General features: G+C 44.5%; 1 protein-coding gene across 7 annotated transcripts in view; it reads right to left on the reverse strand.

The window, feature by feature from the left end:
• Positions 1–17,178, reverse strand: part of ITPR2 (inositol 1,4,5-trisphosphate receptor type 2) — a 277,002-nt gene that overhangs the window by 27,394 nt on the left and 232,430 nt on the right. For 6 of the 7 annotated variants that reach the window (XM_035127537.2, XM_035127538.2, XM_035127536.2 and 3 more), the window contains 4 exons: positions 14,296–14,403; positions 10,751–10,943; positions 7,265–7,390; positions 3,052–3,227 (listed from right to left, as the gene is read on the reverse strand). In XM_035127537.2, coding sequence (XP_034983428.1) covers positions 3,052–3,227; positions 7,265–7,390; positions 10,751–10,943; positions 14,296–14,403 — 603 coding nt within the window. The remainder of the gene's footprint in view (positions 1–3,051; positions 3,228–7,264; positions 7,391–10,750; positions 10,944–14,295; positions 14,404–17,178) is intronic. The other variant, XM_035127539.2, reaches the window with a different exon arrangement.

A 17,178-nucleotide genomic window follows, 5' to 3' on the forward strand; every position in this document is an offset into this window, starting at 1 on the left:
CCTACTACCTTAGTTTTTTAATGGCACAAGATGAATGGAAAAAGAGACAAACAGCCAACTTTAGAGATAAAGTGAGAATCTGACCAGACATGGGTTAGAGCTCCATGTCAAGCCTACCAAGTGGCGATAGAGACAGCGAAGAGGACCTTCTTCACTGCCCCATTGCATCTGCAGAAAACAGCAGCAGGAGACTCTTTCAGGTGGTTCACAATTTAACAGAACGACCTGCGTCATTGGGGCCTGGTAAGGACCCCAAGATCTCCTGCAATGTTAGGGAAGTTTTTAATGTGTGACATTTTAATGTATTTTAATCTTTGTTGGAAGCCGCCCAGAGTGGCTGGGGAAACCCAGCCAGATTGGGGGGGGGGTACAAATAATAAATTATATTATTATTATTATTATTATTATTATTATTATTATTATTATTATTATGCAAAGTTTTTGCAGATAAAATCCATCAGATTCGAAAAGAGGTAGACTACACAGTGGGAGCAGGGCTGGGACGGGAGAGTGCTGGAGTCTTGTCTAGTAAAGTTGCGTGGGATCAATTCCAATCTGTTACATCCGAGGATGGGGACAGGCTGCTTGGACGAGTTAAACCAACCACCTGTCTCCTTGATCCTTCCCTACCCTGGCTCATAAAAGTGAGCTGGGAAGGACTGGGTGATGGACTCTGCAGGGGTGGTGAATGCTTTTGCAGTTTTTTTGCAGATAAAGTTGCTCTGATTTGGAAAGAGGTAGACTCCACCATAGGAGCAGGGAGAGTGCTATAGTCCTGTCTAGTCAAGTTGCATGGGATCAGTTCCAACCTGTTACCTCCAAGGATGTGGACAGGCTGCTTGGACTAGTGAAACCAGCACCTGTCTCCTTGACCCTTGCCCATCCTGGCTAATAAAAGCAAGCTGGGAAGGGCTGAGCGATGGGCTCCGCGGGGTGGTGAATGCTCCCCTCTCTGAGGGAGCCTTCCCAGGCCCACTGAAAGAGGCAGTTATTAAACCACTTCTTAAAAAAACATCTTTGGACCCAGCCAATATGGCCAACTATCACCCAGTCTTAAATCTTCCATTCTTGGGCAAGGTGATTGAGCGGGTTGTTGCTGAACAACTCCAGGCACGCCTGGAGGATGCGGACCATTTGGATGCCCTCCATTCGGGATTCAGGCCTCATCATGGGACTGAAACTGCCTTAGTTGTGCTGGTCAATGAACTCTGGTGGGTTAGGGACAAAGGTGAGAGCTGTTTCCTAGTCCTGCTGGATCTCTTTTGGGAGGACAGGAGATGGGCAGGAATGGAGGACTCCCTGGTCCTGAATGGGACAACTGTGCCCCTGAAGGACCAGGTGTGCAGCCTAGGAGTCATTTTGGACTCACAGCTGTCCATGGAGGCGCAGGTCAACTCTGTGTCCAGGACAGCTGTCTATCAGCTCCATCTGGTACACAGGCTGAGACCCTATCTGCCCGCTGACTGTCTCACCAGAGTGGTGCATGCTCTAGTTATCTCCCGCTTGGACTACTGCAATGCGTTCTATGTGGGGCTACCTTTGAAGGTGACCTTTGAAGATGTCAAAGAGAAAAACAACTACCAGACTTTTAGAAGACATCTGAAGGCAGCCCTGTTTAGGGAAGCTTTTAATGTTTGATGGACTATTGTATTTTAATATTTTGTGGGAAGCCACCCAGAGTGGCTGGGGAAACCCAGCCAGATTTGGGGGGGGTACAAATAATAAATTATATTATTATTATTATTATTATTATTATTATTATTATTTGAAGCTTCTGGGAGGTTTGGGCTGGGTGTTAATCAGAATGCGGATTATACCCTGCTCTACCTCTCCTTTAAATCGGAACCAGTGAAGGTGGTGAAGTTCCAATGTGAGTACCTGGAGGTGGTTGGAGGATGGATAGCAGCTAACAGATTGAGGTTGAATCCTGACAAGACAGAAGTACTGTTTGGGGAGGGCAGGGCGTGGGCAGGTGAATGGGGCAACTGTGCCCCTTAAGGACCAGGTGTGCAGCCTGGGAATCATTTTGGACTCACAGCTGTCCATGGAGGCACAGGTCAATTCTGTGTCCAGGGCGGCTGTCCACCAGCTCCATCTGGTACGCAGGCTGAGACCCTACCTGCCTGCAGACTGTCTCGCCAGAGTGGTGCATGTTCTAGTTATCTCCCGCTTGGACTACTATCTTTGAAGATGGCCTGGAAACTTCAACTAATCCAAAATGTTCTAGTTACAGGTAGGTAGCCGTGTTGGTCTTGTGTAGTCGAAACAAAATTTTAAAAATCCTTCCAGTAGCACCTTAGAGACCAACTAAGTTTGTCATTGGTATGAGCTTTCGTGTGCATGCACACTTCTTCAGATACACTGAAGCAGAAGTCACCAGACCCTTATGTATAGTCAGAGGGTGGGGAGGGGTATTACTCAGAAGGGCGGTGGGAATGGATGATTGACTGATAGGTGTGGAAACCCAACTGCTTACGACTACAATTGGTCTTACAGGAAAACTTTACGACTGTTTATGACTGCAACTGGTCTACAGGAAAAAGCAAGATAATTTTTTTTCCCTTCCCGGAACTGAAAGAGCTACATTGGCTCCCAGTACGTTTCCAAGCACAATTCAAAGTGGTGGTGCTGACCTTTAAAGCCCTAAACACCCTCGGCACAGTTTACCTGAAGGACCATCTCCACCCCCATTGTTTGGCGTATACAATGAAGTCCAGCTCTGAGGGCCTTCTGGCGGTTCCCTCGCTGCAAGAAGTGAAGTTACAGGGAACCAGGCAGAGGGCCTTCTTGTAGTGGCACCCGCTCTGTGGAACACCCTCCCATCAGATGTCAAGGAAATAAACAACTATCTGACTTTTAGAAGACATTTGAAGGCAACCCTGTTTAGGGAAGTTTTTAAACATAAAAAAATATGTTTTATCATATTTTTAATATTCTGTAGGGAGTCACCCAGAGTGGCTAGGAAACCCAGCCAGATGGGTGGGGTATAAATAATAAATTGTTGTTGCTGTTGTTGTTGTCATCGATTTAAATGGGTTTTAAAGTACTTACGTTAGCAGCACCAAGGAGGATCAATGTAGGCCCAAGGCCAATAGTGTATATGGACCTGAGCATTACCGACACCAGAAATGGGCGAATACCAACGGGTTTAGGGAAGAAGAAAAGCAGCAATGTACATATGCCGACTGCTATCCAGAGAAGAACTGAAAATAACGGAGAAAGTGTGCCTAGAAAGAAAAAGAAAGAAAAAGTCATAACTTTATAAAGTAAAAACTGCATTACTGATACAATACCAGTGTCCTGTCCAACTCCGGATGTATAGGAACAATTGTATTTACATATTCATACTTTTTCAGTCATAACGATGTAGAAGATAAAATGAGCAAGATGGCAACAAGGCTGGGAGCCCTTTTATTGTGCTTTTAGCAGTGTCTTGATCGGCAGACATTTTTTTTTCCTGCAGTGAAATGATTTCTGCAGATCAAGCTGTGGCAAAAGCACTAAAGAGGCTGGGCCATTCCCAACTGCAGGTGGGTACCTATCCTGTAGGTAAGTTAGTGTGGTTGTTTCTGGAACACAGTCAGAATCCAGGAGCTGTTGAGGAAGTGACTAGGCTCTCGACACCAGTGTTTCCCAACCTTTTCCCAACCATGGCCCCCTTCCGACCTTGTTTCCTTAGGTGTAGCCAAGGGGGTGGGGGGCAGCTGTCCCCCCAAATATGTAAAAATCAATACAAATCTAAGGTTCTGACCCCCCCCCCAAATTCTGGCTACACCCATGCCTCCTCATCCTACTGGTAAAAAGCTAGCTATTCAAATGTTTTGTTTGTGAATAGAACATGTTTGTTTTATTTATATATACTTTACTTTTTACAAAATACAATTACATAAAATGATAGGAACATAATGAAATATTGTTGAAGCAGAAAAACATAGAATCATAGAGCTGGAAGGGACCTCAAGGGTCATCTTTTGAGTGCAACCCCCTGCAATGTAGGAAACTCAGCAGATGGCCCCCCCCACCTCTGCTTAAAAACCTCCCAAGCAGGAGAGTCCAGAACCTCACGAGGGAGATCCATCTCCCATGTATTATAAAAAAAGTAAATAACACTTATGTGACCCCAGTTATTTGACACAGAGGGGGAAAGCTACAGATAAAGTCCAAAATGTGAACAGGGAGTTCTGTATATATGGGGGAGGGAAAGTAAAAAGCTAGTAGTCCTCATTGACCTGGTGCAAAAAAGATCTTGCCATCCGCAGGAGTCCTGGCTGCCTAGAAAAAACACTATAGCCCAGGCATCCCCAAACTGCGGCCCTCCAGATGTTTTGGCCTACAACTCCCATGATCGCTAGCTAACAGGACCAGTGGTCAGGGAAGATGGGAATTGTAGTCCAAAACATCTGGAGGGCCAAAGTTTGGGGATACCTGCTATAGCCCCCCCCTTAACCTTACTCCCATAAGGCCCACTGAACTCAGTGCGGCTTTCTTCTAAGTAGACACTTAATTATTTGCAAGTCAGCAGCACCAGACGACCCCACTCAGCTAGACGCTGGGGTGGACTTCACCCCCCCCCCCACACACACACCTTGAAGAGCAGGGCTGACGCTGGGGATGGGCTGCACTCCTTGGCAATATCCAAAGGCCCTGATCTGCTACCTGCTTGCATGGATTGCACCCCACGCCTTGCAGAGTCAGGCCCAGGCTGCCACCAGGCCTAGCACTGGCGGCAGCAACAAGCAGCTCTGGCTCGCCCAGCCCTACCCATTGCCACCCCATCACTGCACTTACATGACCTGGGGCTCTGGATCACAGGCTCTACTGGTCAAAAGGGGAGCCTCAGCAATCACCCTCTCCCGATTTTAAAAAAAAGGGGAAAAAATCTTCCTCACTTCCCTCTGTGGTTCCCTAGCCTTGTGCTGTGGCCATTTATGCAATTTTCACCTGTGGCCCCCTTGGAACATCCTGGGACCCCCGCTCTAGGAAACACTGCTCTACACTGCCATTCCTGGCGTGCCTTGTGCTGTGCTGTAATAAATAAACAAAAGCTGCAAACTTGGGCTAAGGTCCAGAGAATAGTAGAAGTGGACCCACGCATGCTTCAGTTCATAATAAAAGTAGAAGTGGATATGTTTATGTGTTGTCATAGTTTGCAGGAAGAAGGAAGACCCTATCGCACAAGCTGCAGACTAGCTAAAGTTGCTTTTAAACATGCTGTTAAAACTTCGCTAAAGGGATTGGTAAAGGGATATAAACCCTTCTACCTCTCGGTCATGAGTTCATAATGAGTCCAGTTAGTAACATGACCAGAAATGACTTTCACCTGATAAGTTCATGTGAACCACCATCAGTGGAGTGAATCCAGTTTCAAGGAGAAACACGTGTTCCTCATTAATACTTCCTGCACCACACTTGAAGATTACAAACACTCTTCTTGGCAGGCTGGCTCAGCCAAGGATTAAAGTGCAGTGACCTCGAGTCTGACCTATCCTTCCAGCCCATGTGGTGCTGAGCAGGCGATGGCAGAGCAACGAGGGGTCACAGCTCAAATGAAGCAGTTTTTGTCCCTTATGGTCCTATCCTTACAAGTATCCCAAACACTTGAAGATGAATAAACGCCAAACAGAAAGTTGGGGGGGGGGAGAGAGAGGACTGTGTGTGTCTTAATGCTTCCCTCTAAGTAAAATAAATCCTTGCATACAGAAATACAGTACATCAGAGAAAAGGCTACGTGTGTGTGTGTGTGTGTGTGTGTGTGAGAGAGAGAGAGATTATTTATATGCAGAGAGCATTCAAATAGGCAAACCCTTGGCATGTATATCTAAACTGGCTCTTACATGCTTGTTTTTAAAATTCTTTTTTTTGGGGGGGGGCGACCCTCTATTCATGCAGACATTAACATTCACCTGCATGGTTGCCTGGCTAGTCTTAGCTCTTAATAAATAAAGCTGCCACTTCAGCGATGATGCAACTCCCTGTTTTGTACTCCATATAACCTTTCTAGCCCTACTCAGTATAATTAAAAGTATGTGAACAATTGGCATGGGTACGGTTAGACATGTTCTTCCCCTCCCCCAAGAAAACTAGTCCTAAACCAGAAGAGGTATTTATTTCCCTTTGCTCCCCGCTGACCTGCCCACACATTTTAGGTGCTGAGCTTAACCTATTAATTCCAAGAATACTGGAATTAATGTACTTCCAAGAGCACATGATGGGAGTTATTCAGCTGCACTGAGCTGAAGAAGGCAATCAGAACATATGACAGGAGCTAATCATATGCCTTGGGGGATGTGAGCATCTTAATGAGCGTGTCGGCGCAGGACTTTCTGAATGAAATGAAAAAGAAACTTTAAATCAAGCATGTGACACCCAAACCTCTCACTTAACAATTATTAGCACTATTCCCCCCTTGCCCTATCTGCTGCCCCAAACACCACAAATTAAGATATCTCACTTTTAAACACTTGCAGACATTTTTTAAAACAATTTCTATTGGTTTTTAAATTAATACAATAACCATTAAACACTTAGCCAGCAGTATAGCTAATCGTGTGTGTTTTATCCATTGTCTCTAGACCTACACTTACACATTCAACATTCAAACATATTACTTCATGTAACCTCTCCACTGAGAATATTGAGCAGTTGGTACTGTATAAGAAGGTCTTGATTTGGGTCATTAGCATAGTTCAAGAAAGGGCTCCACGTTTCTCTATTCGTTAGGCCTTCAATTGCCCTCCTGTGTCTAGTGAGACTCTCAGACCTTGCTGTATCCCAGATATCATTTCCCCCTATGTTCAGGGGTATTTCAGCCTGGTTCTTCCACTGCTGAGCTATCGCTAATCGTGCTGCGGCCAGTAAGAAGCCTACTAGTTCATTGTGGCACAATGTCCAAAGATAGTAGGGCTGAGGCAGGGTTTGGAGAAAGGGGTTGGCCTGTGATTGTGGATATACATAATGGAAATTACTCTCTTCCAAAAGGGTCCTGTGTTCTTCTGCCGAGCAATGGGATCAAGGATTTGATTTGAAAAGCAGCATAGTTTAACATTAATTTTGGCATTCCCATCCCATGTCTCTAGAGAGTTTTGTTGCTTATCCTAGATTTTTTGCCTCCTGACACATATGCATTGAGTTTGTTTTGCCATCTCTTTCGCTGAAGAAGAGGGATGGGAATAGGCAAAACTAGAAAATATATATATAAGAAAATAGGTAACACTGGCTCCAGGTTTATGCTGGATTTTGAAAATTTAGAAATGAAATTGCTTACCTTCATCGCCATCATCTCCAAATGGGTAGAAAAGAGCTACTGCCAGGTTGATGAAAACGGCCAGATTGAAAGATATACTCCCCCAGAGGGAAATATGCCGGGAGAACCAGAATAGAGCTGGATTATCTGGGGAGGGAAGAGCAACATTCTCACAAGGAAACAGCAGAATTATGATAATAAAACAAATTTAGGCTCTGTTCTCACAATGAAATGAGGCCCCGGACAGTCAGTCAAGGTCATTAGACAAGAGGCTGCAGAAGCAGCTGCTGGATGGAGATGGAGCTGTTCTGCCTGGCCTTTGGGCTGGACCCAGTCTGACCCCTATGTTTTTCTCCCTTTATGGTTTTGATTTGGGCTACTTTAAAAATGAGGCTGCATTTTAAAAAAATTAAATTTAAACTGTATTTTAACCCGTATTTTAATTAATTGCTTTTCTTTCTTTTAGTTTGTTAGTTTCTTCTTTAGTTTCAGTTTGAGTATTTTCAGTTTAAGTACTCTGCGGACCTGTCTGGAACGGATTAATCCACTTTCCGTTACTTTCAATGGGAAAGTTCGCTTCAGGTTAAGTACAGACTTCCGGAACCAATTGTGTTTGTAAACTGAGGTCCCACTGTATGTCCTTCCCAAAACAAAAGGTAGCAGCCAAGACAGCAGTCCCTCCTTTTCCTAACTCATGTGTTATTTTGTGCTTTAGTTTTTAAATATGTAAAACAGCAATGGACCTGCCTGCAGCTCAGGTTTCTGCATATACAACCAAGTTAATGTTTGGCATAAAGAAACAACCCTTGAGCACCAAAGCCCTTTTTTGCAGCAGACCTGCTAAATAACAATAGTCCTCAGAATCAAAAGAAGAGAACTAGAAGGTCTTAGGAGCTTCATATATTTAAAATCATCAACTGAAAATTCTCTAAACACTGCTGGACATTGGAACATTGAGCATTGAGGGTTGAGGCATGGACACCTGGACACCCTTTTGCCTGTTCTTATATACCCTCCAACATTTCTCCGATGAAAATAGGGACATCCTAAGGAAAAGTGGGATGTTCCGGGATCAAATCAGAAACTGGGATGATTTCTCTAAATCAGCGATGTCCCTGGAGGATCTGATCTCAATACCCCTTTCTGCACCAAGAACCAGACCCAGTAATAATGATATAGTATCCATGTAGGGATGCAGGTGGCGCTGTGGTTAAACCACTGAGCCTAGGGCTTGCTGATCAAAAGGTTGGCGGTTCGAATCCCCGTGACGGGGTGAACTCCCGTTGCTCAGTCCCAGCTCCTGCCAACCTAGCACTTCGAAAGCACGTCAAAGTGCAAGTAGATAAATAGGTACCGGTTCAAGTGGGAAGGTAAACGGTGTTTCCGTGTGCTGCTCTGGTTCGCCAAAAGCAGCTTAGTCATGCTGGCCACATGACTTGGAAGCTATACAGCAGCTCCCTTGGCCAATAACGCGAGATGAGCGCCACAACCCCAGAGTCGGTCACGACTGGACCTAATGGTCAGGGGTCCCTTTACCTTTAATTCAAGTCACTGTTGAAAGGTTTGGTCAGGGTACATACTGGAAACTAGATATAAATCTGATGGCCACATATGCAAGTCTTAAACTCATCTTTACTATGTGGCCAATTACTGAGCCAGCACTGAGAGACTACCCACATTGCCTGAGAAATTATGCTGCCCATTTTGGATTTGCTTTTTCAAAGAACTTGGTCACCACTGGCTCACATCCATCTAGCTGTGAGTCCTGCAAGTCCTGGTGGAATCTATACACATATTAAAAAATGCTGTGAAAATGCTTTAATGTTTTGAAAAATACATTGAATTTTGCATAGCTCAGTTGCCACCTAGTGTCACATTTGTATATTGCACTTTACAAAACATTTAAAATGTTTTATTTGCAGCTGTGTAGTTGAGTCCCTGGTCTGTGCTTCTCTGTCTGGCTCATTTTGTCTGGCCTAGCAGGGCAGGGCCCTGAATGACGAGGGATTGTAGTTGGGGACAACATCTAGTTTTGGATAAGATGCACTGCTTTTGCTGCTATTTGGCAGTTTTGTATTTTATTGTTAGGCACTGTTTCAACATTTATTAATATTTCAATAAGTATTGTTTGTTTTACCTATTAGTATTAGTATGGCTATTTGTTTAAAATGTGTTCTGTTTTGTAATGGTTAATGAATTATCTTGAAATGTTATATTTTTATTCCTTATGTTGTGAGCTGCTTTCAGCATGGTTTTACCATGAAGAAGTGGCATACAAATAAACTATAATGATGATGATGATGATTCTTATCATGCTCCTGGGGATGGCATAAATTAATAAAGCTTTTCTAAAGTGCTTTACATACATTATTATCTCAGTATTCTTTATAAGTTACTTATAATGTAAGTTAGCATTAAAGGTAAAAGGTAAAGGGACCCCTGACCATTAGGTCCAGTCGTGACCGACTCTGGGGTTGCGCGCTCATCTCACATTATTGGCCAAGGGAGCCAGCGTATAGCTTCCAGGTCATGTGGCCAGCATGACAAAGCTGCTTCTGGCAAACCAGAGCAGCACATGGAAATGCCGTTTACCTTCCCGCTGTAGCGGTTCCTATTTATCTACTTGCATTTTTGACGTGCTTTCGAACTGCTAGGTTGGCAGGAGCTGGGACCAAGCAACGGGAGCTCACCCCGTCACAGGGATTCGAACCGCCGACCTTCTGATCAGCAAGCCCTAGGCTCAGTGGTTTAACCACAGCGCCACCTGGGTCCCTATAAGTTAGCATTATTATCCTCTAATTATAGATGCAAGTTACTGGCTTGCCTGAGTTCATTGCTAAGGTGATAATTGAATCAGGGTCTTCTCATAACTACTGAGCACAGCAATTTCAGATGGAGACACACACACACACACACACACACACACACACACGGGAAATTAGAAATCCTGTCATGATTTGGGTGCCATTAATTAATTAATTAATTAATATTCCCTACAGACTATCCCACATAGACAGGTATTGACACTAATTGTCACTGTTCTTTATGGAGAGAGATGTGCTTGTGGTCTTCAGGTAGAAAACTTCTGAAAGAGATTCTGCTATTAGAGTCAGTACAGAGCAGCTTTTCAGATTTCACTTGTGACTAAGCCCAAGTCGTTGTTGACTTCTGGATCGAAAAGGCTCTCTTTTTTTCTACACAGTATCACATGGACACACAGAAATTCTGCTCAGAATCCTGACATACACTGCTTGATCTCAGAGAGTGGGACAAACTTTGGTTTATATCTTGTGGCTCTTCTCGGGGGGCCTAAACCACAAGCCTGGATTTGGATGACACACAAAGCCAATTTATGGCTTAGCTTGGTGCTGAACAACATCAAAATGACGAGGGAAGAAGTAGCCACAACCTTCTCTCCCTTGTGTTCACGCAAAGCTCTTGTTTGACTTCATGTAGTGTGTGAACTAGGCCAATAGCATCATCAAGTTCACAAATTCTTGTACTTACTCCTGATTTTCTTTTGCCACTTCATTTCATTATACAGATCCTCTGTCTGTTGGAAAAAGTCATTCACTTTGCTTCCTTGTTCATCTCTCTCGGTAGTATTGAACACACGGTACTTGGATTCATGCGTGAGGAATTCACAGATATTTGGCACAGGGAAGACTATTTGTTCCATAGTCCTATCGTGACGCACAATCTGCAAATATATGTTTCTCACTCAGATGCATACAAGGTTTGAATATCATAAATAAACTGATTCTTGCTTCTATGGGCTGAGGAAAGGGACAAATAAGATGATAGATACAGCTAAATTCTATCCATCTTCCAGACAATGTAATTTGGCACAGTTGCAGTTTGTCTACAAGTAGGAAAGAGGGAAATATTAATTTCAAGGGTAGCAAAGTGATTGTTCTTTAACAGATACTCTGCAAGCTTCACTTTGGGAGATTTTCAACTTCAATCTTTGCCCTCCAAAATCCTAAGCAGAAAGTAGACAGAAATGTTTAGAAAATGATGCATCCCCAAAGCACAGCAAAGCTTATTTTTAATTATTTTTAATTGCAGAAAACAGTAAAATGCTAAGCATTACACAATGATTAAAACAATTTATTTTTAAATAAAGTAACATGAGCTGGAAGTGCTGGTGAACAAATGGGTCTTACATGCTGCCAGAAGTGGGAGGGGGGCTTTGCCTCATGCCCTCCATGCACAAAAAACAATGTACCTGCATGTGATCAGTGTCCCCATTAAAAAAGGGATGAGCAGGTTTTGTGAGTGGTACCTACTCACATGCAAAGGTAGTCTCTGCATCTCACACATTGGGCTACCCTGACCTGGTTCGCATGTAACACTAAGCCAAGAATGAGAATTAATGGTGAGAATTTACTTACCAGGAATGAGCACTGCAAATATCCAGAGCTAAGCTGTATTTTGGTATAGCATTGCGTTTGAACTTGGGCTCATGGTTTGTCTCACTCCAGATAAATCATGAATGGTAAAGCATGATTTGGCTTGGTATTACATGTGAACTGGGCCTCTGTCTATTGAGAGGGGATAGAGAAGAGCCAGAGGTTCTCTCTAACTAGTGTGGCCCTGAATGTCTAAAAAGCAATATACTGGCTGTATTTGTATGTAACATTAAATCATGGTTTATCACTACGGTATGTGGAAAAGCTGTGGGGAGTCCAACAAAGCATCAGGTTCATCTGCTCACCTCTTCAGAGCAGCTATGAGGACCTCTGCCCTAGAGGCTCTATCCTATTCACATGCTCCAGGGCTAAGGACTGAAAGGGTGTCCTTCCACAAACCAAGGTGGACCAAGGTTTATCAGCTGGAATGCAACGCTACAGTGAAGGACATATATTATTATGCAGGGTGAAGTCCTTCCACGCTGATTTGTTTACTTGCCAGGACAAATTTTCCCCACAATTAGCATTCAGAAACCGAGCAAATAGTCTCAATGTTTTGCCATCTGGACACTTAATCAAGAAGATTGTGACATTCCAGCTCCTACTGTAAACACCTGAAATTTAAGGTTTGAAAAGTGGCTCCAGTTTGGGCCAAAACTGATACACAAGGTAAACTATTAAAATGTCCCGGTAAATGCTAAATTCATTCTATACTGATGCAAATGATTCAGTTTTGACTATCTTGATAAATGGGCTCAACACTTTCTCAGCTGCTCAAGCTTCTTGATGCAAGTTAAAACACCAGTTTTATGAGAAAAATGCATTTCTTTGCTTGTGGCAGGATCCCCCATGCAAACCAGTTTAAAGACACTGGGATCAGTGTCCTCAGAGCTAAAATCTTAGAAAAGCAGTGCTCATTTCAAAATCCCTGGCATGGAATTCCCATGCTCCAAGTCTAAAAGTAGTTTGCTATAGTCCTATGAACATAAGATTTGCCTTGCTGGATTACACCAAGGCCCTTTGTTTTGTTTCCAGCAAAGGTCAGCCAGGTTGTCTAGACCAGCCTTCCCCAAGCTGGTGTCCTCAGATGTTCTAGGCACTAATTCCCACAAGTCCCACATGTTCTAGGCACTAATTCCCATGCTGGCTGGGGCTGATGAGAGTTGTAGTCCAAAACATCTGGATGCCACCAGCTTGGAGAACACTAGTGCATTAGGACATAATGGTGCTGGCCCCTAACATATGTTACTTTGAAGTATACTGGTGCTAAACATGGAGACTGCATTTAGTCATCATGGCTTATAACTACTGTGCTGTTTTTCTAGAAAATGAGATGCCATGAACCAGGGGTCTAGCATGTGGAGGGTCAGGGGCGTGGCGTGGCTGCAGGCACAGATTTTTGAAGAGGTGCCACAGGGCACAACCAGGCACCCCAATGACAGGTTCCCTCATCAAGACCAGAGCCATGAGGAGGCAAGACAAAACAATCCCGGGCTGGGCCTTCAGGGCTAGGGCGGTGCTACCACATCCTTCTGCTCATGGCCAGCAAAGGGACCCCTTGGCCAGCTGAGAGGGAGGGGGAGGGGGCACCATTGCTGCCGCCCACCAAGGAGAAGCAAGAGGCTCTGGCAGCTGCCTCCTTCTTCGTGAACAGGGTGCCATAGCCTTCAGGTCTGCCCTCCTTGCTGGGCAGCTTCAAGCCTATTTCTCCCTCCCCTCACTGCTTAACTCTGTGCACACTGCCTAGTCGCCCCCCCCCCCAATCTGCTGTCAGACCCCTATGGCTTGGTCAGTGGAGAGGGCTTGGGTTGCCATGGCCATTCTCTGTGCCCTGCCCCTGGGCACCGTCAACCTGCCCTATGCCACTGCCATTCTCTGCCCTATGCCCTTGTTCTCTTATAATGGCAATGGTGCCCACTTGAGAGGTGAGTTCTGGCTGAAGAAAAGCCCTGCTAATCACTAATTAAAAATCAAATAAAAAAGAGAACAACTCATTAACGTCTCTTAATCCTTTCAAAATCCACCTAGGCTAGTGGCCACCACCAAACCTTGTGCTGGTAATTTCTAGATTAATTGTGTGTTGTGTGAAGAAATACAGTATTTATCCATGTATAAGATAAGGTTATTTTATTTTTAAAAACATGCTAAAAATTGGGGGTCGTCTTATACACGGAGAGTGGAGAGGTGGGACAGGTAATTGGTGACAGCTGCAAGCATGAGATTGCGGGTGATTGGTGGGCACGGCAAGGTCTGCTGGCAATCGGGTGGGCGCTTGGCGCTTGCTTTTGGCGAGTGTGCAGACGATTGGTGGATTCGTCGATGTGCGTGTGGGTGAACGATTCTTGGCCAACTCCCCCCCCCAAAAGCTCAACAACTCTGGGTAATCTACCCCCTTTTTCTCAATTTGGAGTCCCAAAAAAGAGGGGGCATCTTATACATGGGGGCATGTTATACACAGGAAATTTTAAATAAAGGACTGGAAATTATCTCCAGCTTCATCTACTCCACTCCCTGCAATGGCAAGATTCTTAACGAGATGGCTAACTTTGACATTCATGGAACTGGGTGGCCCAGAGGCATTTTCCAGAGGTCCAAGTGTGTGGACTCTACATGTTATGCATTCAGTGAACAACACTTTACCTCAATCTGGGCTGTGTGATTAGCATAGTGCTTCAAAGCATCATCTCCTTCTTCTGGATCAGACCCAGGCTTCAGCATGTGCTGCAGTATTTTATTGTGGCGAGCCAGCTAGAAGGCAAAGGGTGGAAACTATTTGATTCAGTCCCTGTCAGAACCCTCTCAGATTGCCGCATCTCTGCTTAACCCATAAACCCATACTACATATTCAGTGAGTAAGGCTCGTTTCTTCCATCAGTAAGAATAAAAATATGCCCTTCCTCAAAATATGCCCATCCTCTTCTACACAACTGTTAAGTGAATCCTGTCCTCCATTGCATCCAGTCACCTTTCACTTTATACATCTGACGAAGTAAGCAGCAGTCCACAAAAGCACATGCCCAATACAGTCGTATCTTGGAAGTCGAACAGAATCTGTTCCAGAAGTCCATTCGACTTCCAAAATGTTTGAAAACCTGCGGCTAATCAGAAGCTGCAAAAGCCCCGTCAGACATTCAGCTACCAAAAATTAGTTCGCAAACTGGCACAGTCATTTGCAGAATGTTTGAACACTAAGCTGTTCAAAAACCAAGGTACGGCTGTACAATGTGCTCATGTTAAGGATTCCTTTAGACCCTTTGCCATTTTTGCTAAAACACAGTTCCCCTTCTCCACAGTGTATGTGTGTCCTGGGAGGTTGTGTAAGATCTTGTGTTTGGTTAAGAATTCAGTGGCTGGAAAATGTTGAATGAGGGTGCCAACACTTACAGTTTGAAAAGGTACATTAAAAAAAGGGAGGAAGGAAAGGCAAAGCAAGAAAAGCAAAGCAAGATGGAATTGGGTAATTTAAAAAAATATTTTTTAGTTAGACTCCCTGTAATAACAGTTATAAAGGTATTTCCACTCTCTGTGTCCCATCAAGGCTGAATAGTGCTTTCTATTATGCATGTAGCAACTTCCCTTCCAAAATCTAGTATTGTTTTATACTCTTTATACCTTACCACACAGAAAACAATTGGTTAACAAACATGAAAAACAGCAGGGTATGAATCACTGAACAATGGGAGATCCTGGATTCACATGTTGAGAGGTTTAATTAGGCTGATTATGTTTTCTGTAGCAACTGAAAGAGCTAATCTTTCCCTAGCAAGCAGTGGCATGGATTGGCCACTGGAAGCCAGGCCTAACCTTCCTTTTGATTCATTTCTTCAGATAATTTCACTTGGCCCAGGCTGGGATTGGCTCTGGTATATCTGTCATTGTTTGTTAAGTCCTCTGCCTTGTCCATCCTTGAGTTATTTCCCAGTGTCACCTTGTTGACCTACTCCATGCTCTTGCCTTCTTTCTGGACACGGCATGCTATGTGAGTCCCAAGACACCTACAGTGGGTATCAAACTGGTGATCTGAGGGATGTCGGATGAGGAGTTAACTTGTGCATCACAACCCTGCTCTGAACAAATGAGGGACCTGCAGGGAGACCAGCCCACACCAATGTAAGAAATCTCCTTGCACCAACAGGTCAGAGGTGGCATTCCCAGAATATGGCGAGGAGAGGACAGGGGTCCTGCTCCGTCAATAGTTTCATACAACTATTAAAAGTGAAGGGACCCTGTTTTATTTTCTATCTGCCTCCTTCTCTAACCCTGGTCCTCATAACAATCATTTGTGTCACAGTGGCGCTGGTGGCTACTCTAGAGTAACGACTCCTCACAGCTCTGCATTTTTATCCTTTTATTTAGTGCAGTCTATTTACAGTGCTGAAACAGTGCTATGTACATGTTGTCAGTCGGGTGCAGAACCTCCGAATGGAGATTCCCGCGTTTTCCTCCAGCAAAGTAGCCTGGGGATACTAAATCTCCGCCCCGCCGTTTCCTGCACAATTCCGGGGTCGCTGGGATCGGTCTTCGTCCCGCGTTTTCCCTACTTCCCCCTTCCTTTCCCAAGTGGCGCCTAGGCTCAGCTACCTTGCCTGAGCCCTGGCTTCTGCTTCCTGATTCCCCACTAGAAACATCCCCCTCCCCGCTCCCACTTGCGCTGGGCGAAGAGCTTGTGTTTAAGATGGGAGGGGGCTGTCTATAACTTCTGTCCCTCACGATTTGTTTGTTTAATCAGTGTATATAATGCTTAACTGAAAAAATTGGTGCTTCTAAACTGTCTCTAAAAGCAGCAGGGTCAGCTTTGCCCACTCAGTCTGAGCACCTAGCCCTGCTGCCACCATTGTATACAGATGGCCTTCATCTCCTTCTCCCTCACTGCACCCTCTACTGAACATGATCCAGGTCTGACAACATCCTTGTTGACAAAGGTCCGTATAGTTCAAGCTATGGTTTTCCCAGTAGTGATTTATGGAAGTGAGAGCTGGACCATAAAGAAGGCTGATCGCCAAAGAATTGATGCTTTTGAATTATGGTGCTGGAGGAGACTCTTGAGAGTCCCATGGACTGCAAGAAGATCAAACCTATCCATTCTGAAGGAAATCAGCCCTGAGTGCTCACTGGAGGGACAGATCCTGAAGCTGAGGCTCCAATACTTTGGCCACCTCATGAGAAGAGAAGACTCCCTGGAAAAGACCCTGATGTTGGGAAAGATGGAGGGCCCAAGGAGAAGGGGACGACAGAGGACGAGATGGTCCACCAACATGAGTTTGACCAAACTGCGGGAGGCAGTGGAAGACAGGAGCGCCTGGTGTGCTCTGGTCCATGGGGTCAAGAAGAGTCGGACACAACTGAACGACTAAACAACAACAACAATATATATATATATTGTTTTTAATATAATATAAATGTTTTTGTTGTTGTTACACTTGGTAGGTAGCACTGGTGGTCTCTTTTGTATTTCTGTATTTTGGATCTACTAGCAAGGCAAATTTGCTGCACCTAATGACTTACTCCTTTCCTTCCACTAAT

Source organism: Zootoca vivipara, chromosome 10 (genome assembly GCF_963506605.1).
Source record: "Zootoca vivipara chromosome 10, rZooViv1.1, whole genome shotgun sequence".
Taxonomy (NCBI): Eukaryota; Metazoa; Chordata; class Lepidosauria; order Squamata; family Lacertidae; genus Zootoca; species Zootoca vivipara.